Source organism: Trematomus bernacchii, unplaced genomic scaffold (assembly GCF_902827165.1).
Source record: "Trematomus bernacchii unplaced genomic scaffold, fTreBer1.1, whole genome shotgun sequence".
Taxonomy (NCBI): Eukaryota; Metazoa; Chordata; class Actinopteri; order Perciformes; family Nototheniidae; genus Trematomus; species Trematomus bernacchii.
In genome coordinates, this window is record NW_022987689.1 from 13009472 (window position 1) to 13032564 (window position 23093).

The window sequence follows — 23093 nt, forward strand, 5'->3', positions numbered from 1 at the left end:
AACATGACACAAGGTGGCGCCATATCCATGTCATTCATGTCAGTGAATATACTACTTTGAATTTACCCTCTGTATGTGATAAGTAAATAAAGTTGCCTTGCCTTGAATGAAATTCACGCAACTCTTAATATTAGATAGACTACTGTGTTTTTAAGTGGCGATGGAGATTATTTGTTGACCCTGCTTTAAAGGATATTTTGCCTTTACAAATGGTGCGCTTTATCACTGCCTGGGTTTTGGTTGAAGTGCATCCAAATGCTGCTGCGCTTTCAAGTTTGGCTCATTTTCCATCCGAAAAACACGTCGTCTACCTGTCCTGTACCACTTGTTATGACTTCTCTCTCTCGCGTATTCCGTTAAGACCCACCCCATCTCACTCCTCGTGCTGAAACCTACCAAACAGAGTAGGGGCGGGTCTTCACAGAATACGTTTGGGGAACAAAATCAAGCTTTTTAAAAGGCGAGTGGATTTTGGCAGGCAGTGAGTGCGGACCAACGATTGAACGATAAAAAGAACGGCTCTCACCAAGTAGGACTCGGTTCCCCTCGTTCGTACCAAAGAGCCGTTCAAAAGAATCGGCTCGTTCGCGACCGACACATCACTAGACGCGCACTACAGCGCGGAGCCCCGTTTAAGAGAGCTGTGACGTCAGCGGCCCGTCTTTGGTTGCGTTTCCACTTGGCCTAGTACCGGCTAGCGGGTCCTAATTCACAGTTTTTCTGGCCCCATAAAATCGTGGTTCTAGGGCCAGGAACAACGAGGCTGAGTCGGGCTGAGTATGCTAAACTAGAGAGAGAATCGCTGGCAAGGGGGCTACAACTACAACAAGATGGACATATTTCACCGTGATTTAATTGTAATACACGTTTCAAAATGATGCAGAAGTAACAACATACTGATACCGGTTAGTAAAAACCATGAATTAATGCTTTGACAAGTCTACAGACAGACGGCAGGCGAAAAACCTTTTAAAATGCGTGTTTTCTAAATGGAGATTGGCTAAACTAACGCAGTATATGCTCCGACCGTCCACACTCACAACGGCCTATACAGACATAAATAAACCAGCGACTGTATTTGCCATGACACAGGCAGTCTGTGGTTTGTACTTGTTTAACTTTTGTCTAGTTTCTGAACATATATGAGGAGCTGTGAGCTCTGAGTGCTAACAGCTAACGGCTGTGTTGTTTTTCTGGGGTTCTCATTGAAGATGACGTCACGGCTCCGCCTACACTGCGTTACTATAGATACTACCCCAGTTCCTAAACTCTAATGGAAATGCGCCATAAAGTGAGCCAGTCCTAACGAGGCCTAGCCATACCGAGCGAGGCCGAGCGAGGCCGTGTAGTGGAAATGCGCCATTACTTCCGGGTTTTAGGACACGTCACTGTGGCACTCTATAGAGAGGCGAAGTCCCTCCCTTTCCGGGGGAGCTCCATGGGACCTTATTTCGGAAAAAGTATGTATTGAAGTCAATGGAGAGAGAAAGATTATCTTTCGATCCCGTTTGAATTGTGCCACAAATTACACATATGATGTTTGTCTATTTAAAAGATAATTTTGCAAGTAAAAAAATAAAAATGTGTCGTAAAACTGTGAAGTAACACTTTTTTTGTGTGAAACCGCTCAATGAACTACATCTCCCGTCTCGCACCACACACCAAGACGGCAGTCACGTTGGCACATTTCACTTCTTTCTTTCAGAATGAGGCGAAAAGTATTAAAAGAGGTGAAAATCACTACAAGTCTGGGCATGTTGAGAGCTGTACATACACACAAGGGGAGTTAGTCGGTTCCGTAAGAGCCAGCATGCGGGACCGGGATTCTGGGATTTGTAGTCTTTCTAGTTGCATGTTTTTCATAGTCTTATATTTCAACAGTTTTAAGACAAACTGTGACTAGTGTTTACATGGAAATGATTTTTTAAGATTGACAAACATATGTGTAATTCATGGCACAATTCAAACGGGATCGAAAGATAAGTTTTCTCTCTCCATTGACTTCAATACATAATTTTTCCGCAATAAGGTCCCATGGACCGGAAGTAGATGGGCGTGATTTCGCCTATCTATCGACAAGTTGTAATACCTACTGACTGGCTTAAGAGCAATGATTATATATTTATATATATACAAAAATCTAAATATACCTTTTTTTAAATAATTGTCTTTAAAAATATAATATTGATAAAACTAAATATGGATGTAGGCCTTTTTGCCATACCAACAAAGGCCTATATCAAAAATAGGGAATATTTCAAATGATGGCCACAAACACAATTATTGGAATTGCCCTTAAAGTTGCTCAAAAATAACAAAGATGTCAAACCCCCTGTTTTAAAAATGTATAACTTCAAGGAGACTTGTGACCTTACAAATATTCTCATAATTATATCTGTCTGCATAAAAAAACGTATTTTTTACTGTTTACGGTTTTCATGGATGAGTCTACATGTCTGGCTTTTTCAACTTAAGAATTGCTCCAACAGGCAAAACACTTTAACCATCATGTCGCCAGTTGTGTGTGTCTATGTTGTGTGTCAACTGGAAGATATGTACAAACGAGTGTATGCAACATAAGAACAGACAGGATGTGTATGAGGGGCCACAGTCTGACTCCCAGTTATTGTTATGCTCAAGTACATAATGTATGGATATCAGGAGATGGAGTTTGTCAAGTTCAAGATATCCTCATACTGGCATTGCCTCATATTGAACTGGATTGCCTTCAGCTGTGATTGACAAGTATATTTAGGTTATTTTGTAGCATTTATATTGACAGGTGCACTTGTGCAAAAATGCCTAGTATACACCAAATAATTGTCAACTTAAGAATTGAAGATGTGTTACATCTGACAGGTCTGTAAATGCTCAACTGTGCTCAAGAGGATCAGGGCTCAGAAATAATGTCGTTCCACTCATGGGAAAGTAAATTACAAAAGTATATCTGCCATTTGTACCTCTATTGGTTTACACCAATTAAGTTATGGCTAGCTAAGAATGCTACCAATATCAACGAGTTGCGCTCTGGTAGTTTTCCTCTAGGGGTGACATCTACTGGACAACTCACATCGTTACGTGCTAGCTTACCTCCTAAGCTAAATAAATTCAAAACTGTGCTTTCGCCTTCATTCTACATTTAAAACAAACTTTAACAATGGTTTGAATTGCAATCTTGAGAACTAGCTGGTACCAAACAAAGAGCGGAGCATATGGAGAACATTGCAGTGTTGTTTTTATTGACACGGTTCGACATACAGAAAGAAAATAACAAAGATTTATGAATTGACAGCCCCCCCGAAACAATATGGTATATGTGACCTGAATAGCATAACCTTCTGTTTTTAGAAGTGTGTTTCATCAGTATGTAGGTATCGGTGTGGAATGCGTGTTTGATAAGGCAAAGGTTCGGTTGGATTGAGTTTTTATGTCTGAAGGAGGGGAAAAAGGCTTTAAAAAAAAAAAAAACTGGTGTCGAGGTGGCGACAACACACTTGTGTTCAGGTGATAGTCCATGCCCGCTGAAACAAACCGGCTCAAAAAGTGCTTATCACGGGTAATTCTAAAACCCAGAACACACTTAAGGGGTTTTTTAAGTCCAGGTTTTAAACTGTGCGTGTAAAAAAAATGAGCCGTGACACCTCAACATTAACTGCCACCAAGTTTTACAGAGATGTGTGTGTGCGAATTTGTTCTCTTCACAGGCCAATGGTGTAAGAGCGCCCTGCTGGATTGTGGATGGCGGAGCAGGAGGGCTCGGTCACGGCCCATTCGTACCACACTTTCTTCCCGTTGTTGCAGCGCCAGAATCGCACCGCGATATCTTCATCTCGGGATACGGAGATGGGTTGCTATTGGAAGAAAGAAAAAGAGAATTAAATGTGCCCTATTATGGTCTTCTTTCTTGGTTTTCCCATTGATGTAGTGTGTTATTTAGGTTTTTGTGCATGTCAAGGCTAAAATACTAAAATCCTTCGTTTACTTCTGTAAAATAGTGACTATGACACATCACGCTTCTATTGGTTAGCACTCCAACACATTGCACGTGATAGGCTAAGGGGCGGGAAATCTCTAAGCAGTTGAGCAATGACAACAGAGCCGGCCAGCTAACCAATCAGAGCAGACTGGGCTCTGGTTGCAGACAGAGGGTGAAAATATAGGCACAAAATATGAACCTGAAAATGTGCATAATATGTCCTCTTTAATGTGTACAAATGCAAATGTAGAAGAGCAAACCATTTTCCTAACTGATGGTATAACTTACTTTGAGGGGGAAGAAGATGGGGAACCAGGAGAACATTCCAGCTGAGTGCGTCTGTGGATTTATACCTGCCACAAGAAATATAAACATCAATATTTTTTGATACCATCATGACATCACTTATTCTTTATAAAGATGACTTACTGAGTGTGACATCTTTGTACAGTGTGGTCTCAAAGTAGCCCGCAAAGCCATGGAGCACCGTGTTACATCCCGCAGAGAATCTGAGGCACTGATACCGGTTATTGTTCATATCTGAAAAAGAAGAAAAAAAGAGGGAGGTCAGCACATTTCAAAACAAATGTAAAAAAAAAAACTTTAACAAAAGTAGCTTGTTTCTTGACAAGTTTACCTTTTGTGGGGTGTCTGAAGGTGAAGCACGGTTTGGGCTCAGCCAGCTGGTGGAAGTTGTGGAGGCGCACGACGTAGGGCGTCTCAAAGTGGCACTCTGGGTCCTTGTCGCGCTCCCGGCACCCCCGTACTTCGTTGTAAAGCTTTGAGGAGGACAGGGGAGCCAGGAAGGACGTGTAGGAGCAGGGGATGCTCACTCCGCCATCTGAGAGAGAAATCATCACCCCATCATTACATTATATGTCATTTAGCTGAAGCTTTAATCCAAAGCAACTTCAAAGTATCGAGCCTTATTCACTTTAACCAAAACATTGAAGTACCTTTGAGGAAGTGCTGCGCTCCGTCCAAGCACTCGGGGGAAAGTTCGTTGTCCCCAAATGATCCCAGCAGCTCGCTGACGATGATGTCGGCTTTCTCAGGTGCTGACCACTCCCGCATGTCACATGACACCACCGTCACCTGATCACCCCACTCCTCAAAGCGCCAATTCTCCAGCCTTAACAGGTATGAGCAGTTTAAATGTTTGTGCATGGAATCGATACCTGCTTCATGTGCTTCGACATATGTTCCACTCACGTGATTACAGCATTGGGATTTTTCTCCACGGCGTAAATCTTCAGCTTCCTGTCTGCCTGTCTGGCAGCACGCAGGGACGCGTTGACCAGGGGACCCCTACCTGCTCCCAGCACCATCAACACCCTGTGACAAAGAGACATCATTTTGAGGTTGCTGCAATTCCTGATTCATGACTTATCTCACTATGAGTATGTAACCCTGTTCAAATACAGTAGGAATAAGAAAGTAGAATTGGGTCTAATTCAATTTCTGGTGCAGTTCACTGTGCAAGCATTAAATGGTTTTGGAGTCTATTAAAGGTCCCATGACATGGCCATTTCCACTGATCATAATTCCATTGTTGAGGTCTACTAGAATAGATTTACATTGTTCAATGTTCCAAAATCACATTGGTTTTCTCATACAGCATCTCTGTATAGTATGTGTATTCACTCTCTGTCCTACACGCCTGGTTGGAGCTCCTGTGAGCCCACTGTGCTCTGATGTGTGTTTATGTGTTACAATGGCGTTTGTTAGCAACCAGAAAATGACACCAGTAATGACAAACAGATGAGAATGCTGCGTGGGGTCTGGGTGCCGTGTTGGCAGGACGTTGCCGGGCTCGCAGCTCCACTCGAGGAGCGGACAGTGTGAGCTGGATTACTGGTGTCGTTTCCTGGTTGCTGCGTGGGGTCTGCGAGACAGCGAGACATTGCGGAACTCAGCCTGAGCACACACACACGCGAGTGTGTGGCAAACTGTGAGTGGAGATCCACGGAGCCGAGGCTGATAAAAGATAAGGTGTGTGTCGGCGAAACTCCGCGGAGTAGCACGGCTGAGAAAATATAAGGGTGTGTGTGTGTGTGTGTGTGAGGAGCTCCACAGATTGGTCCATTTGGACCTGGGTATGGTCACGTCACTATACTCCAGAGGTGGGGACTCGAGTCACATGACTTGACTCGAGTCAGACTCGAGTCACATATTTTTTGACTTGAGACTTGCTTGACTAACATTGATAAAAGACTTGACTTGACTTTGACTTGGTATTCATGACTTGAGACTTGACTTAAGCTTGAGACGGATGACTTGAAAGGACTTGACTGTTTAAAATTAAATATTTGCGTTTGTTTTTGTAGTGAGATATTACGTTTAGTTTTTTCGAAAAACGTGATTGGGTGATTATAGCGCCGTGCGCGCAAACCTGGCAACCCAACCCACTAGACGGTAGGAGCGTCAGTTAACATGGCAGCGGCTAGCGTTACTCCAAAAATAGTGAAGTTTGGATTCAAGGATTATGTTGTCGATGACGCTAATAAGAAGAGAACAGCGGTATGCAGGGTCTGCAGCATAAAGATCAGTGACACGACCACCACAACATCCAACTTCATTCGTCACTACAAAAAAACCCACAGAGAAAGGTGCGTGGATGTGTTGTGTTAGCTAGAAAGCTAACGTTAAATTTAAGCTACGTTAGACTTGGTTTCAAATCGATTAAGCATTGCAAAGAGAAGACAAAACGGTAAATGAACACTAGAACCGCCAAGGGATTAATTTGTACTAACCCTGATACTGACGGGCTGTCAGGAGAGGGAGAGGGAGAGAGGGAGAGAGGGAGAGAGAGAGAGAGAGAGAGGAAAAGAGATGCCTCGTTTATTTCCCCTGTATTATCAGAAGTTACTGTAAACTGTTGAATAATGTAGTTCATCTACTTTTAGTAGTTTGTTTAAATGTTTTAATTATGTTGTTTTTGTTTGTAGAAGTGCATCATTCCTTGATTTATTGTAAAATGAATCTGAACTTTTTGATCTGTGATGATGATAAACTGAAGCCATTTCTAAATTAACCCAATTAACTGAGTTTTAAATCGTCCTACTTAGTTTATAAGGAAATTATGAAGAGGAACAAATTAAATGATTTGAAAATGATATCTATGTAGGTGCTGATGCTGTTGGCGGTTCTAGTGTTAACAGACATTTAAATTAAATATGTGTAATGGCAAATGCCATATATGATTTTCTTACCTGGAATTCTGCCTTTTTGAACAGACTTTTTGACTGAGTCCTAGCTATATTGTCTGCAGTTCTAGGGTTAATATTAATCTAATATGATTGTCATCGGTCTAAATTAGATTTCAAATGATTAACTGTGTATGTAATGAAGATCATAGTGTGGGTTAAATCCATTTTCATAACCACTGTCTTTTAACTGATTTAAATGCGGAAACTGGGCTTATTCATCAGAATTTCGTATGACTTGACTTGACTTGACTTGACTTGACTTGACTTGAGCAATGACTCTCACCACAGTGACTTGGGACTTGCTTGATACTTGTAGGTCAAGAGTTGAGACTTGCTCATGACTTGCACATGTAGGACTTACTCCCACCTCTGCTATACTCAGGAAGAAAAAAATGGAAAAAGAAAAATCTCCATCGAGGCGTTCTGGGGCAGCATAGACACGTCTTTTCTGTGTTAGAGTTTTACTCGCTACAGGGTGTACTTTGAGGGTTTGTGACTTTGCAGACCGTTTACATGCAGAAAAAGCTACATAACACACAAGGGGACGGGTAATAACCGGAAAAGCATGACATGGGACCTTTAACACATGCTCTGGCAAATAAAAAAGAATTAGCTACTTGAAACCTGTGTCAGCAGCGTCACCGCCCTAACAACGCAAACCGCCCTAACAACGCAATATGATATGATAAAAATAATATTGAGTTTGTCGGTAAATGGATAACCGGAACTGCTAGCGTCAGGCTGCAATTTACAGCCGAGCTGAAGTGGTCGTCAACATGAAAGAGATGACATTTCAGTAGAGTTGAGAAGATGCGTAGATTGTGTTTGTTTTTCAGAAAGTTCATATTTTTCTTTGAATGACACGACCAGAAATGGCTGACTTAGTCTCACAGAACTTAAACTAAAAAGCGCTGACAGCTGTGTCCGTGCTTGCCACCATCATGGAACATTCCAAGAAAACAGACAAGGCAACAGGGGGAAAAATTCATGCTGACTGCTAAACCAAGCGTGACACTTAGTGGTCAAATTCTGTATGTCAATTCTGTCCAGTGTTTGGCTTTCTTTCAAACCAATTTGAACATTTTTAGACTCATTTAAAGCCCAATTATTTTTCAGTGGGAGAGCCTATTGGTTGCAAATGTAACAATAGCAGCAATTTGACAATCAAATCACTATATTGTAATTGTTTGTTTTGGTACAGATACTCACTGAACGTTTGTGTCTTTCTGCTCCTCTGGAACTCTGTCAAGCAGACACTTATATACAGCCTGTAGACACAAGGAAAAAAACACATGTTGTGAGTCTCGTCTGAGCATAATGTCACACAAACAAAGAAATGTCAGTGGTGTGAGAATTCTACACAAGAGAAATATTGTCATACAAGCTCTTCCTTCACTTACAAATGCAAACATTGACTGGATAGGACATTCAATTAGTTTAAGAATGGTTAAATTAACTATTATAACTGTGCTACCATCTAGACTGTTTCTTAAGTATGTTATCAATCCAATGCTACACAATAAGCCTGCTACCTAAAATGAGTTTTTACAAACCAAGAGTGTAGATTATGTTGCCAAATTACATATACAAAGTAGAGTGTGTGTGATTTGAATGGCTGACTTTAAGGTCCTACCTGTTGGTACTGAGAGTATTTAATAGGATCCTTCTCAAACACCTCATATGTCTGAGACTCCAGGTTGTCCATGAGTGGCTACAGAGAGAAACAAATACTGTTAGTGTATATCATCAAGGGTTAAAAAAATAACCCTTTTTCAATGAGATGAGCACTTCCTTACCTGGAGGGGGGACTGCAGGTAGTCTTCATAGCCTTTGGCAAAGAGCTCATATGAATTAGGGGCAGGACGGTTCTGGTTGAGGTATTCCAGGTACTGCAGGTAGGAGCGGAAGTCCTTCTCAGTGTGGCGGCTGGTGCCGGTGAACACGAACTGGGCCTCCAACTAAGAAAAAAATAGATTTTGTTTTATTATAACACTTCCCAATTTGTCTTGTGATTAATTCCACTTGAATCGGTGGTGTTATACCTTGAAAAGACTGAAGATTATCTGCTGATGGGCTTTCGACAGAACAGGGAAGCCCTTCTTATTGGTTAGGAAGATGCTGGTGGGGAGAATGGCCGCTTTGATTGGTTCCCCGAGCCACTTATCGATCACAGCTTCTGACGGCATGTCTGCTCCGACTTCAATAGCTTCAGGAATACCAAAAAAAAGAGGGGAGTAGATTTCAGTAGCAGACACGATCATAATTATTTCTTAATGCACTGACTTTGCCCCAAGCTGGTGCTTCACATTGTGCGCTCTTACCGAGACAGATCCTCTTGTTATAATCACAAAGGGTTCTAAATGAGTGCCACCTAAAGGGAGCAGAGGCGAGTAAACAAAATGAGTCACGATTTCAAAAAGGAAATCAATAGCGGCTATTTGAGCATGCAGACAGATGCTGAGAGAGTGAGTGTGAAACTCACCAGCCCCAGGTCTTCTCGTCGACACGCGTGTCATCGACGCAAGGGCCCGGTTCGTTCTCAATCACGTCCTCCCGCGTGTCCTCTGGCGCCATCAGCGGGACACGTATCCAGAACTACATCAGAGGAGTACAACAGTTAGAAGATGAATTTAGCTTTTAAGAAATCTAAATGTGGGTGTTGAGATGTTTAATGCTGCCTTACATTTGAGGTGTGGTGTCCAGTGTGGATGTGGTTTAGCAGCAGGCGGGCTAGATTGGCACAGTGAGGGCCCTTCAGGTGGAGCATGAAGACAGGCAGACCCAGGTAGGCGGAGAAGTTTAACTCCTGTGTCAGAGCCTGAGAGAAACACAGGGGGGAAATGGGATGAGAGCATGACGGGGCATTTGTGGCTCAGGGGGGAAATGGACATTGACTGTCAATATGCAAAATACTTTGAATTGTATGCAAGTTGCTTTGGATAAAACAAAGCTAAAAGACATTTCATGACAAGAGCAAAACGGGGTTGAGAGGAGAGACTGGACAAGATAAGTTCACTAATAGAAAATCTTGTTGTAACTTTGTTCATACTGCCCTTCTTGGCCAGGTCACTCTTGGAAAAGTGATTTTAATCTCAATGAGTCTTTTACCTGGTTAAATAAAGGATATATATCAAGCTTGAGGTTAATCCTTTTTAACTATCAACCTTATGGCTGCCATTCGAAATGTTATCGCAGTCTCAATATTTCTACGGGCAATATTTTGCCAGAATATGTGCAAATATGATTCTGTATAAAGTGTTGTGGTGCTGTAGTATTTACTGCAATTGCAATAATAGTCAGAACATTCCCAATCAGTTATTTCTTTCAAAATCATGCAGCCCTAATAAAAATCCACGTATACATTACAGAAATGGACCAAGATAAGGAACTTACCGCTTCTGAGTTTCTGCGCTCGGCCTCGACTTCTGCATCTGGATCGATCCATTGAGAGAGCTTTCCAACAATAAGAGTATTCCAATCTAGATAAAGCAAAATGGAAAGTTTAACATAGCATCAACTGAAAACTGATTAGTTTCTTATGAATCACTTGACTCAAACAATATCTCAATAATAACATTATTAAATAAAATATATATAAGCAAAGTAACAGATGAAAAATGTACTAATGTTACTTTTTAATACATAATTATTGCATCTTGGCTTATTTTATTTCATACAACTGTGATCTACCGTGATTGTCTTCAATACTAAATACTTGGTCTGCTTTATGAACAATTATATTAAGATAATTAGGGTAAAAATAATTATAATGTCTAGCTCTGACATTGCATGGAGAAAAACCAAGATCTCCCAGGTCATGTCATGGATTTAATAGACGAAATACATTTGTTGACTTTTTAAAATATTATACATCTATTCCAAATACATTTTCAAGTTATGATTTTTTGAGTGGGAAAGTTTTTCTTCTTTTCATTCAAGAAACCTTAAGGGTCTGCAACATGTATTTAGACAAAGAAAGCTCAAAAACCTCCATTGGTTTTCACTTCCCATACAATGTGAAAGTATTTGCAGTAGCACTATAGGCTTTTGTCTCTTTGTTGTAATATACGTTTTCACACTATTGTTTTAAAGACTATCTATGACTTTAGGAGGCGTGTTTGTTTGAAACACCCAGCTTTGTGTTCTTATTTTCCAAAAAAATCGCAATCCATCATGGGCCTCGCACAGCATACAGTGGTGTACAGTATTTATGTTATTTGTAAAGCGTGTAGAATAGGTACATGACTAATCACGCATGGCGTTATAGAAAATGAGAAGTTAGAAGCACTAACCTCTGCCACACAGCAGCAGGTCAGACCGGGTATGGGCACCGGATCGGGTTTTAGCGGGCTCCAACTCAAACTCTCTCTTGAACCTCGAGTGGAACAGGGGCATGCACAGGAAGTCAAACCTGCGCAGCAAAGAAAGAACAGCGTTTTAACATCGGTATGCTTTATAACTACAAGTAGAGGTGACATGCTAAACAGTTTAGTCACATATCCTCCAGCCAGCTCACAAAATACTATCAGGCAGGCCTATATGAATATTAGAAACACTTCCCAACAATAGGAAGCATCATTGTGATTGGGCACGTGTTGGTAATTCACCGGCTAGCTTAGCAAGCATCACGCACAGGCATGATGCTAGCAAACCCGTGCACGGCAAAGTGCCAGCAGACCACAGGTCACTCCACTAAAGCTAACTTGCACTTAAAAATGATTTGCAGCATTGTCCTTACCCTAGTTTGGCAACCGCAGCTAAGGTGTCAGCTACCTCCGGCACACAATTCAAATCTCTCCCGCAGGACACCCTGCTCCCGGTACTGCCACACGCCATGGTTTTCGCAGAGTGAAAGGATTCTGCTGGGGCCCCCTAGTTGCTCTATCTTACGAGGAAACTGACGCCATCTTGGATCTGCACAGACGTAAATACTCATTGGGTAGCAAGATGGATGTAGACCCAAAATGGCTGTGCACGTAGGACAGTTACATTTCTCGTAAAAGATCGCGATAACTGCTCTATAGTTTATGAACCTTGAACTTAACTGTTGCTGTTTTCATGTCAAAGCCTGTGTCCATTTATTAATTGTCTTTCTAAAGAAATATCCTGCTCGTATTTCGTTTTCTAATACAGTTAAATATAGTAACTGTCACATTTAGTAATAATACAACATTTTGTCAGATTGATATTATAAGCTGAATTAGGCATAGGCCTATCCTCTAAATAACAAACGTTGTATTTGTAGCGAGAGGATATTCAATTTCATAAATTGCTTCAGTAGGCCTATAGGAAATATATTTTCAAAAAGCATCAAAATAGACTAAATGTTTGTTTATTAATCGGCCCCTGGAAAAGTGGCCCTCAGGCAAAGCAGCTCGAGTATAGGGCAATATTTTAGACTCCACAGGTCGCAGTATAAAAAGCAGGCTTTTTCAGAAGATTTTGCTGATGCTGGTGGTTGGTGCCTTTTTTTAACGGCAAACTGAAAATGATGAAAGAGATATGTTCGAACTTGCACACACAACTAACAAGATGACTGTTATTCTGCAAAACATAGGTGTGCAGAAAAAGGCTTCCCTGGATATTACTTTCACAGCATGGTGGGATAAAATATCACTTATGTCAACTCCAATGGTTTTGAAGATAGGCCTAACGTGTTTTTGAGCAAGGTGTCATATTTGGGAGGTCTATAAAAAGGGGAAAACCAAGGTCTTTCAGACTTTGCGTTAGATGAGAGTGAGTCTAGGTGGGATACATTACAACAAAAAAAGGTTTCTGATCTTGTTTGACCAGTTTTTTATAGATGGACTCTGCTTTAATCTTGTTGTAAATAATCATTTTGGCCGCCTGTCTCTGGGAAAGACAATTTGATTAACTTATCAAGAAATCTATCTGTATTTTCCTAATTTTTAAGTTATGGCATTGGAAGATATCTGTGACACTCCTTTGCATCGCAAGTGCTTTCCTGCCTCTCATTTTGAGGACACAGCCACCTCTTTCGACTGTTACAGCGCAGAATTGAGGGGACTGAAGAAATCTGGGAGAGACAGTGGGATCCCGCTGCAATTCTTTTTACCATCTTTGCCAAACTCTGCCCCTTTCAACCACAGATCTACATCCCCTTTTTCACCATCCAAACATTCAGTGACGGTCCGCAGGCCTTTCCCTCTGTCTCATGGAACAACAACCTTGGGTTTCATCTTCCAAGGTGGGGTCATCGCAGCTGCAGACACACGTGCCAGTGCCGGGGGATTGGTTGCCTGTCCAGCTGTTCACAAAATTACCCCTATTCACTCCCATTTAGTGGTCACCTCCTCTGGGAGCGGTGCAGACTGCATGCTGTGGGAGCGAATACTGGCCAGAGAGATCAGACTCTACGAACTCCGGCACAGGCGTTGCCTTTCAATATGTGGCACTGCCAAGCTCCTCTCATTCATGCTTCACCCCTTTAAAGGGACTGATGTGTGTGTGGCTCTTACACTGTGTGGCTGGGATAAAGAAGCAGGCAACACTGACTCATCCTTTATTACTGACAATAGCTCCTCTGCTGGTTTTAGTAGCCAAGATGTTTCTGCAATGGCGTATCCTTCATCCCCTAACAGGGGCCCAAAGCTGATTTATGTGTGCAGCGATGGTGCCCGACTGCAGGGGGACGTTTTTTCTGTGGGCTCAGGCTCTCCCTACGCTTATGGAGTCCTGGATGGAAGGCTGAGGTGGAACCTGAGCAAAGAAGAGGCTGTCTCCTTGGCAAGAGAAGCAGTGTTCAGAGCCACTCACAGGGACGCCTACTCAGGAAACAACGTGGACCTGTTCCACATCACAGCCCAGGGATGGAGCCGAAGAAAGAGAGAGGAGCTGAAAGAGGAATATTATAGAGACATGGAGAGGAGAACGAAGACAGTGGGGGAAAGAAAAAGAGAGACTGTATTGGATGCTTTGGGATGAAGAAAAAAATGGGGGGGTGGGGGGGTGTCATGGGAGGCTAATGTAGGGCTGGGTTATATGAGAAAATCTAATTTCACAACATTTCAGGACAATATCACAACATTACCCAACAATATCACAATATTTTTGATCAAATAGCTTACCTTGACATCCCTATTGTGATAGTGTATGGGATGAAGCAAAAACAATGGGGTGTTCAGGAGGGCTAAAGCAGGGCTGGGTTGTATACGTACATCCAATATCACAACATTTCAGAACAATATCATAATACCATTTTTGACCGAACAGCTTACCTCGATATTGGTATTGTGACGATATTGTAGACATGACCATTGACGCTTTCACACAATATTTGCACATTGATATTGACATTTAGATAAAATATCATCGGTTATAGGCCTATGTGTTTTTTTGACTAAATGGTAAAATCATGGGTTAAAGTCAAATAATATGAAAGCTACATGTCTGGTAATTTTTGAAAATTACCTCACTTTACTTTGAAGCAGCCTTCAAAATTACAATCTATGCTTATGCAACAACATATTCAGTCTCATATCAGGATATTGATATAATATCGATATTTTGCACAGCCCAAGGCTAAAGTGTATAGAAATGGTGTTTTCAGCCACCTTTTCTGGAATTAATCTACTTTTCTGACCTATATATTTAGTTCCTAACTCATATAATCAAGCATAGTTGCTATTATAAAATTGCTTAACCTTGAAATGTTACTTTTTGTTAATGTGTGTGTTGTTTGAGTTAATTATCTTTATGTCACCTGTAGGCTACATCGGTACAGCCCGCCACACATACAGGGGGCGCTGTGTTATTTCCTCAGCATGACTTAATAAATGTTACCCGGCGGAAGTTGCTGGTTCATCACACAGTTTCAAAGATGGCTCTCGCAAGTGTGTTGAGCAGTGATTGTGCGAAATTTTCTTTTGATAATTGTGAACCTGATAGTTTCGGTTGTGCACCCGGACAGAGCGGTCTTGGATTTGACGCTACGCCGGGAGACGGTCTGAGTTTCTCCGTCAGAAACCCGCTGTGTGCCGTGGAAGAGGATGGCGTCGAGAGGAAAATAGAGTTCCTGCATGGAACCACCACCTTAGCATTTAAAGTAAGTTAATTAGTTGCTAATTGTAGTTGGCTGGTATCGTACAACGCTAACATATAGTAGTCAAAATAAGCATTTGTTACATCATTCAAAGTGTAAACATCATGATTGAGCGTTAACGTAACACTAATCTCACACACATCTCCGACGGTTAGCATGCTAGCACGGCTACAAACCGCTATCTCATTGCAGATGTTCACATGACGTTAGCTTTGTGATGATTTCTGTGACTTTTCTTGCTCCAAAAGCAAGTAGCTATACATAGATTTATCATTTGTGTGTGTAGCCATGGCAGTTATTTATTTTATAGGTTTCACAAGACTAGCTATTTAGCTGTATTTGCATCTGCATGAATGGGAAACAAGATGACAGTAGTGTTTACAGTAGCCCTTGTGCAGCATCCACACATGGCTTCTGTCTGATTCAACTAGATAAATACAGTAAGATTTCTTAACATAAATATGACCTTAAATTGGTCATCAACGTTTTTTCACCATGTCTGCTTCTAAAAGTACAAGTGCTTTCTTTGTGTATTGCGAAATAACATGAAATAAAAAAACAACAACCTGTCAATCATTTGTTTTCAACCTTAATATTCCATGATATGTAACTGTACACGATTTTATATACGTAATTAACGTATTTATTAGTAATATGTATTTTACATCTTTTTACAGTAACATATTCATTTATCGCATTAAAGAGAAAAGCATACTACATGTTTTATCACAATTATTTTCTCACTTTTATTATTTGTAAATTGAATGTACTATTCTGTAAATGCAGTTTTTCAACCAGTATCCCAACTTTGAGTTTCCATCATTCATACCAGATGATATCCATATGATTTCAGAACCAGGCATACATTCAAGTGGAGGAGTAATGCATGTTATTGAAATAGTCCAACTTCAAGATGCAAGTGTAAACAATATTTGGTTTATGAAAAATGTTGAGAAAATAATCACTATTGCAATGAATATTATTATAAGATAATTAAAGTGATACCAGATGTGTTTACTTTCCACTGTAAGAATAGCTGGAAACTATTATTTTGTAACATCATCACAAAGTCCTGTGAAAAAGGCAGAACCAATAATTAATTCATGCTACTAACAAGATAAAGGTTAATATATGAGCTGCAGCTTTTATGCCCACAAATAACCATTGTCGCCAAAAGGTATAAAGACCACAACACAAAGAGCCATACTACTGCATTTGTGTGATTATATGCTTTTATTACACGGAAAGCAGCCAGCTTTTCCCACTCCGTCAGGCTCACAAGCAGAGCACTGTAAATACTGAACCAACTCCCTGCAGTAGGTTTTGGTCTCTTCAGGGGATTTGTTGATAAAAAGGAAAGATAAAATATCGCCAACTTTATCCCTTAATCCCTGAGTGCCAGTAGATGAAAACCTCCCCGGGAGACATTTCCCAAATCTGTTGTCTTCACTTCAGTGCTATACAGCGACTGTCACTTCAGTCCTAGAGGATTTTAGAGGGGAGAGCAAAGGTCTTCCATCTTATTCAGTGACTTTCTGGCAGAGCCTTATATTGTATCTCTGACAACAGCATCACATCTCTGCTTTGTCTGGAATAAGCTAATAGAGTGGTGCACATTCATGATACTTACACGTTTTGTTCAGCAGGATAATCCTCACCTCCAATGAAATAGCCTGAAAGCTAACGTTAGGCTTTAAATGTACTCTATCATAGTTGCAGGATTTCATGTCTCCACCGCTCAGTTAAAGGTGGACTAGTGTTTGGTGTGATGATGTTAAGTAGTCTCATTTAGTCACTAGATAGCAACCACCATTTTCATGACACATGGAAGCTTCAGGAGTGGGGCATTTATTGACGTATTTTATGTTGTGTAACAATTTTAAACCTTTATTTCAGGCATCCAACCAAAAAAACATCCCACATTTTTTCTAAACGTAACCACAAGGGAATCAGAATCAAACGCTAACTTATTTCTGGGTTTTAGGACTCATTCCTGCAATGATCCATCAGTGATTGCTCTGTGTGTGTTCCCCTCCTGCTGTGCTGTGCTTCATTAATGTGTTCCCCCTGCTGTTTGCTCTCAGTTCCAGCATGGCGTCATCGTGGCGGTGGACTCCAGGGCCACAGCGGGCGCCTACATCGCCTCGCAGACGGTGAAGAAGGTGATCGAGATCAACCCCTACCTGCTGGGCACCATGGCTGGAGGAGCCGCAGACTGTAGCTTCTGGGAGCGCCTGCTGGCCCGCCAGTGCCGAATCTACGAGCTCCGCAACAAGGAGCGCATCTCTGTGGCAGCCGCCTCCAAGCTGCTCGCCAACATGGTGTACCAGTACAAGGGCATGGGCCTCAGCATGGGAACCATGGTGTGCGGCTGGGACAAGAGAGGACCAGGTAAATATAAGAGCTATATATGTGCATATATCCCACTTAAGGATATTAACCAAAATTACATTTCTACTAAAAACAAAGTATAGTAGGTTAAAAATATCATGAATTTAAAAATAGGAAAAAGTCATAGCATAGTATGTCCACGAAGTTAACATTACGGATTTGGTGTTTATTATTATGCTATTGAGGAAGGGAGCCATTTAAATACTTAACCTGTCTACAAACTTTCTATGAAGATACATAAAAAAAATGACGTTTGCTAATATATTTTGAGATAGCATCAGTATTCCAAACAAAATAAATAGTATCTTTTTGTTGTTTTATATTTAATTAGTTTTTGAATTTCACTTAGACTACAGGTAGGGTTCACAATGTAATTTAGGATTTATAACTAAATATAACTTTTACAATAAAATTATACTTTTTTTATTGTATTAATTCCAACTAATAACTTGAGTTTCCTAATATCGAAGAGTCCAACGTGACGTCTTTAATGTCTTGTTGTGTCTAACCAACAATCCAAAATCAAAACATTATCATTTCAATTGACAAAAAACAGAATCCTCACAACAAATGTTCGCCATTTTTCAATAAAAAATAATTCCGTAAACAATAATCAGGTATTGAAAAAGTTGCAGATTACTTTTATGTCTGAATAATCAGTCAATTGACTCAATCAACCTAATCATTCTAATTGGTTTTAATTAACAAATGATTCACTCTCTTAAGGATCTGCTGTAACTCCAACCTAATGAAATGTGCAATTACATGTAGTCAGTTTTTTATATTCTTTTTTCATTTTATTCAGTTGATTTTGAAATAATCTATATATAATAAATAATTCAGATTTACAGCTCCCGCAGTGAGCACAATAATCAACTCTTTTAAAAGCCCAGTGTGGTTGATTTTAGTGATGAAACACCTGCACTATTCCTTAGTCAGGAGGAATTGAATGCGGGTGATTGGCTGTTTAATATAACGTTTTATGTATGTCCTTTTGTTGCAGTGCAAGTTGATCAGTTAATCTCGATATGAAACTATTTTCTACCCCAAATTCACGAGTAAATTATTTTCTATTAAAATGCAATGATCCCTTGTGTACAGAACTATCAAGTCATGTGTTTTTTCCAGTTACATGTGCTGTTAGATTTGTATAAGTACAGCCTGTAGTTCCCAGATTATCCCACTAGATGGCACTGCAGCCTTTTTAACTCTCTGCTCCTCTTTGCACCTTTGAGCCATGTATTTGGGATGCCACGCAGTGTGAGGCCGTACATCACAGAAGGTGTGTTTAAAGAGGCTGCCAGAGTGACACAGTAATGGGAAATCGATGATGCTGGGACTGCGTGTCCTGGCGAGAGCGTGGCGCTATGATGGACGTTGGGTCTCAGCCTCGGACAATTGGGTCGCATGCATAATAGCAGCACTGACATCGATACCAGATTTGTGTGGAAAGCAGACAGGGCCTGTGTGATCAACAGCCTGACCGTATGCCAACAAACGTAGATGATACAAGTTAAATCCCAGGCAATCAATTGGGGAAATAATGATCCCTGTGTAAGTTCAATAAGGTGTGGGAGCGCCGCCATGGCCCCCCAACAATGCCTTATGATTGAACTGAGAGGTAAATGTCATGTAAATGAAATCAATCGCGATTAGACGAGGAAGCTCATTAGCCTGCTACAATCCTGTCAAGAGCGCTTATTCCCATGATGGAGCGTCTTAAGCCGCATGTACATACAAATCGAATAAAAGCCGTGTTGAGGAGCTTGTCAAATACGAGTCTGTGTAATAACATTAAATGTTGTGACACTCGTAATCAGTGCAGAGTTGATGCTTGAAAGAGACCGTTGCAAATCTTCTATAACCCCTTCATCGCTACAAGGCCATGAAGGGTTTGCAATATGGTGATATGCAATTCAAGTGGATGCAGCCACCATGACAACAAAGCCGTGTGAGATCAGACCTCGTCAGAGTAGACCCATGTGGCCGTCAGTTTTACAGCCACTCCAAAGAGCGTCATGTAATACCCCCAGTGGTGAAGCGTAGGAAAGGAGAAGGACGCATTTGATGCTAGTTACCACCCATCCATCGCACTTTGCTCCTCGCCTACCTCTAAAGGCTGTCAGGCCAGCCAGTTGCACCGGCCTCTGTTAAAGAAAGTCCCCTTAAGCACCTGTCAGTGGACTGACGGAGTGGAAGGAGTCTCTCTTGGCTGCCGCTGCTGCAATGCTAAACCATCCAGGCAGCACCTCCCCTCCCGCTTCCGTTCGAAGTGGGCCTCATACATTTCACTGCCCCTTTTTTCCTTTTGTTTTTTTGAGCACTCATCGTCTTCATGCGTCAGTGTTGCAATGCAGGAACCGCTAAACGATTTGGCGTTGGGCTACACAAAGAACCAGGTGTGTTTCGGAAAGGAATGGATGCGGGAAGTGTTTTTCGGTGGCGCTCTGCTTCTAAACTTGGACCTCCTAAAGAGTCCTCGCGCACCTCCATCAACCGCGCCACTCGACACAAGAGGCCGCCTTTATAAACCCTCTCATCCCTGCCTATTATGTTTTCAAACGGGTCCCTTTACAGTTTTCAAGAGGAACAGACAGACAGGTCTCAGAATGGCAAATTACCTCCGTGCATAGACAGGCACTGGATGATTATCATGGCAAGCTAACGACAGGCTGAGGAAGCTGCAATTTTCCAGTTGAAAGCAATGTTGAGTTTTTTCTTTCCCTCTCTTCAGAAAAGCAAGTGGCTCTCTACCCTTAACAGACAAGTCTATCTGAGGAACTCTGCAAGCGGGGATGTGCCATCTGAGGGCATTTTGAAGTGTTTTTTAATGTGCGAGATGAGCGACAGCGGCGAATATTGAGCAATTTCGTATGCATGTGTTCCTGCGTTTCTCTGTGCGAGTATCATTTTCACAGGTTTCCCTTTTGTGAAGCGATATGAAGAAAAAAAGCCTTTTTTTTTTCACAGGCTGTCTTTTTACCATCTGTGGGCTGGCTGTGGGCGAGCTCACAGGCTGGTGCTAGTCACCCGTTCCACGTCACTCTGGGATCAGGCCTAGCGAGTGTGTCATGTCGCAGAACAAAATGTCTCGCAAGCGTCCACAAAGCGCAGCGTGGAGCAAACTGTCCCTCACAGGTCCATCAGAGCATTGTGTGTCTGCGGTGCACGTTGAATTACACGTCTGGTTTGGTGTGGGGTGAGTGCCAGTGTCACAGGTGAAGGAAATGAATGTGCTGTACCCATCTCATGTCCGCAGGATGCGAGCACACTGTATTATTATCTTTTCTGTCCCTCCTGAGGTGCGAGGTGCAGTTACCTGTGCAGCTCAGGTTGCCGGTCGATAGTTAATTTTTAGCGTGTTTGCACGGATCAATAAAGCCCGGAGCAAGGCTCCAGGGCTCACAGCGATGCGGCCCGCGCCTTGTCAGCATGTTCCGTGGCCGGCTTCGTTTTACTTGAAGAGGATGCAGCTGTTCATACTGTATCTGCCAGCCTTACTTCACTTGGAGAGGTTGCAGCTGTTCATATTCTTTCTCTTGAGAACATAGTGAGTGAGTGTGTGTGTGTGTGTGCGAGCTTACAAGTTTGTTTGGCCATATTAGATGTACACCATCTCAGTTTTCCAGACAAAGCTCAACACCTGAGTCAGGAGAACGGAGGATACTTTTGTATCGAACACATCGCCCTTAGGGTAGTTTTCCATCACATCCCTCACCTTCTGTATTGACTTCAGGAGACAAAGTGACTGGGAAGCTGATGTCGGGCCTGGCTGCCTTTTTTTCAGATGTGCTATAAAAATGATATGCTGAGATCCAAAAAAAGCTTTGAACAAGATCTTAATTAATACAAATTATCAACTTAATATAACGTGCACAAACAGATAATCAGAATAATCCAGCTATGACAAAGTTGCGGTCAACAAAAAATACAGCGACCCCCTCACACTCATTCATGGCTCCTACAGCAGTTTTCCATCACCTCCCTCACCTACCTTTTTGTTCTTCGTCCCCAGGGCTGTACTACGTCGACTCCGAGGGGAACCGGGTGTGCGGCGACCTCTTTGCAGTCGGCTCTGGCTCCATGTACGCTTACGGCGTGATCGACAGTGGCCTGCGACAGGACCTGACCGTGGAGGAGGCATGCGAGCTCGGCCGCCGTGCCATCTACCAGGCCACGTACCGTGACGCCTACAGCGGGGGGCAGGTCAACCTGTACCACGTCCACAGCGAAGGATGGACCAGGGTCTCCCAGGAAGACGTCCTCATGCTGCACCAGCAGTACAAAAGTCAGGCATAGTGGGGACCAGAAAGTGCAGAGAAAATAGGTCGGGTTCGGAGTTTATTCTAGTATCTGTTTAAATTGTTCCAAAATGTCCATATGGTTGACACATGAATAAAAAAGGACTCAATTGATTTCCACTTCTGTGACCTGTCTTCACTTGTTGCTAGCTTCGAGCTTTATATTGTACATTTTTAACAATGGCAGCAAGCGCCACTCACCCCGCACTCGGTATGATTTGAGGTGCTGAAGCAAAGAAGAATGATGACTCAAACGTGCTTTAATACAGTGTGGGAGTAGTGTGGTGCTTGCCCTACATATGTACATTTAATTTGGATCCTACCCTGGGAATCTACTTTCTCAATAAAACCTGTGATGTTCTTTTTTCCAAGAGCCTTGTCTTTGTTTGGTTTTTTACCTTGCAGGTTTAAAGATGGTAAATAGTTATCCCCAGAATGTACTTCTAACATAAACGTATAGTCATCTTCCTTTGATGTAGTCATTTTCCCGCCGTTTCTGTTTACATTTCAGTCATCTGTTCCCCCAGATGTTGAGATTGGGAGGTACATCCTTGTTTTCTCTCATCTATATGTTCTGCAGTTATTAGCGGGGAGTAGCACTGTCTCAATAGCACTATTTAATTGCATACCACCAGCCTCAATAATTGTGCCTCCTGAGTTGTAACAGTTTGTTTTCTTCCCTTCATTGATAATGTTCCTTTGCTCCGCTCACGTTGCACAAAATACGTCTTTTAATTGGAAGGGGAAATGCATTCTTTAATTCCTCTCCGACACACGTCTCAACGCGCAGTGTAGTGTGCCACCCTGCCATGGTGTTTCACTATGTAACGACCTGCGCTTGGAAGTGTGTGCCCCTCCAACGGTTTTTATGGTTGGGAATAAACACTAATAAAGGGGATGGGGTAGACATTTGGAGCCAGTGCACTTTTCGAATCGTGGTTAAAAACTAGTTTCACAGGTGACTAGTTTGCAGATGGAATAGAAATGGGATGCCGATAAATGGAAATGAGCAGGTCCCGTCTGCGATGCTGCTCTTAGTAAATTAAGTGATGGGAATTGGACCATTAATAGAGGCAGAAACTGACAGCGCCTATGTGTGTGCCCATGGAGAAATGCTGAAATGGAGCAAATGTGGATTAAAGCATTCAGAATTT

At 41.9% G+C, this 23093-nt stretch overlaps 3 protein-coding genes across 3 annotated transcripts; 2 read left to right on the forward strand and 1 right to left on the reverse strand.

Moving 5' to 3' along the window:
- Nucleotides 1-3218: 3218 nt before the first annotated feature.
- On the reverse strand, nt 3219-12102 carry prmt5 (protein arginine methyltransferase 5). Its single transcript, XM_034138108.1, has 16 exons — nt 11924-12102; nt 11478-11596; nt 10579-10664; nt 9869-10003; nt 9668-9780; nt 9507-9556; nt 9228-9391; nt 8982-9143; nt 8819-8896; nt 8395-8453; nt 5189-5311; nt 4933-5108; nt 4614-4817; nt 4406-4516; nt 4265-4329; nt 3219-3851 (listed from the first exon to the last, which is right to left on the reverse strand). Exons 1-16 carry the CDS (start codon nt 12019-12021, stop codon nt 3699-3701), a joined length of 1896 nt encoding a protein of 631 aa, XP_033993999.1. The 5' UTR covers nt 12022-12102; the 3' UTR covers nt 3219-3698.
- Nucleotides 12103-13101: 999 nt separating this feature from the next.
- psmb11a (proteasome 20S subunit beta 11a) lies at nt 13102-14130 on the forward strand. Its single transcript, XM_034137627.1, has one exon. It carries the CDS (start codon nt 13102-13104, stop codon nt 14128-14130), a length of 1029 nt encoding a protein of 342 aa, XP_033993518.1.
- A 450-nt stretch (nt 14131-14580) lies between these two features.
- Nucleotides 14581-22312, forward strand: psmb5 (proteasome 20S subunit beta 5). Its single transcript, XM_034137628.1, has 4 exons — nt 14581-14598; nt 14915-15250; nt 17332-17638; nt 21654-22312. The coding sequence occupies exons 1-4, from the start codon at nt 14581-14583 to the stop codon at nt 21935-21937; spliced, it is 945 nt and encodes a 314-aa protein (XP_033993519.1). The 3' UTR covers nt 21938-22312.
- The last annotated feature ends 781 nt before the right edge of the window (nt 22313-23093 follow it).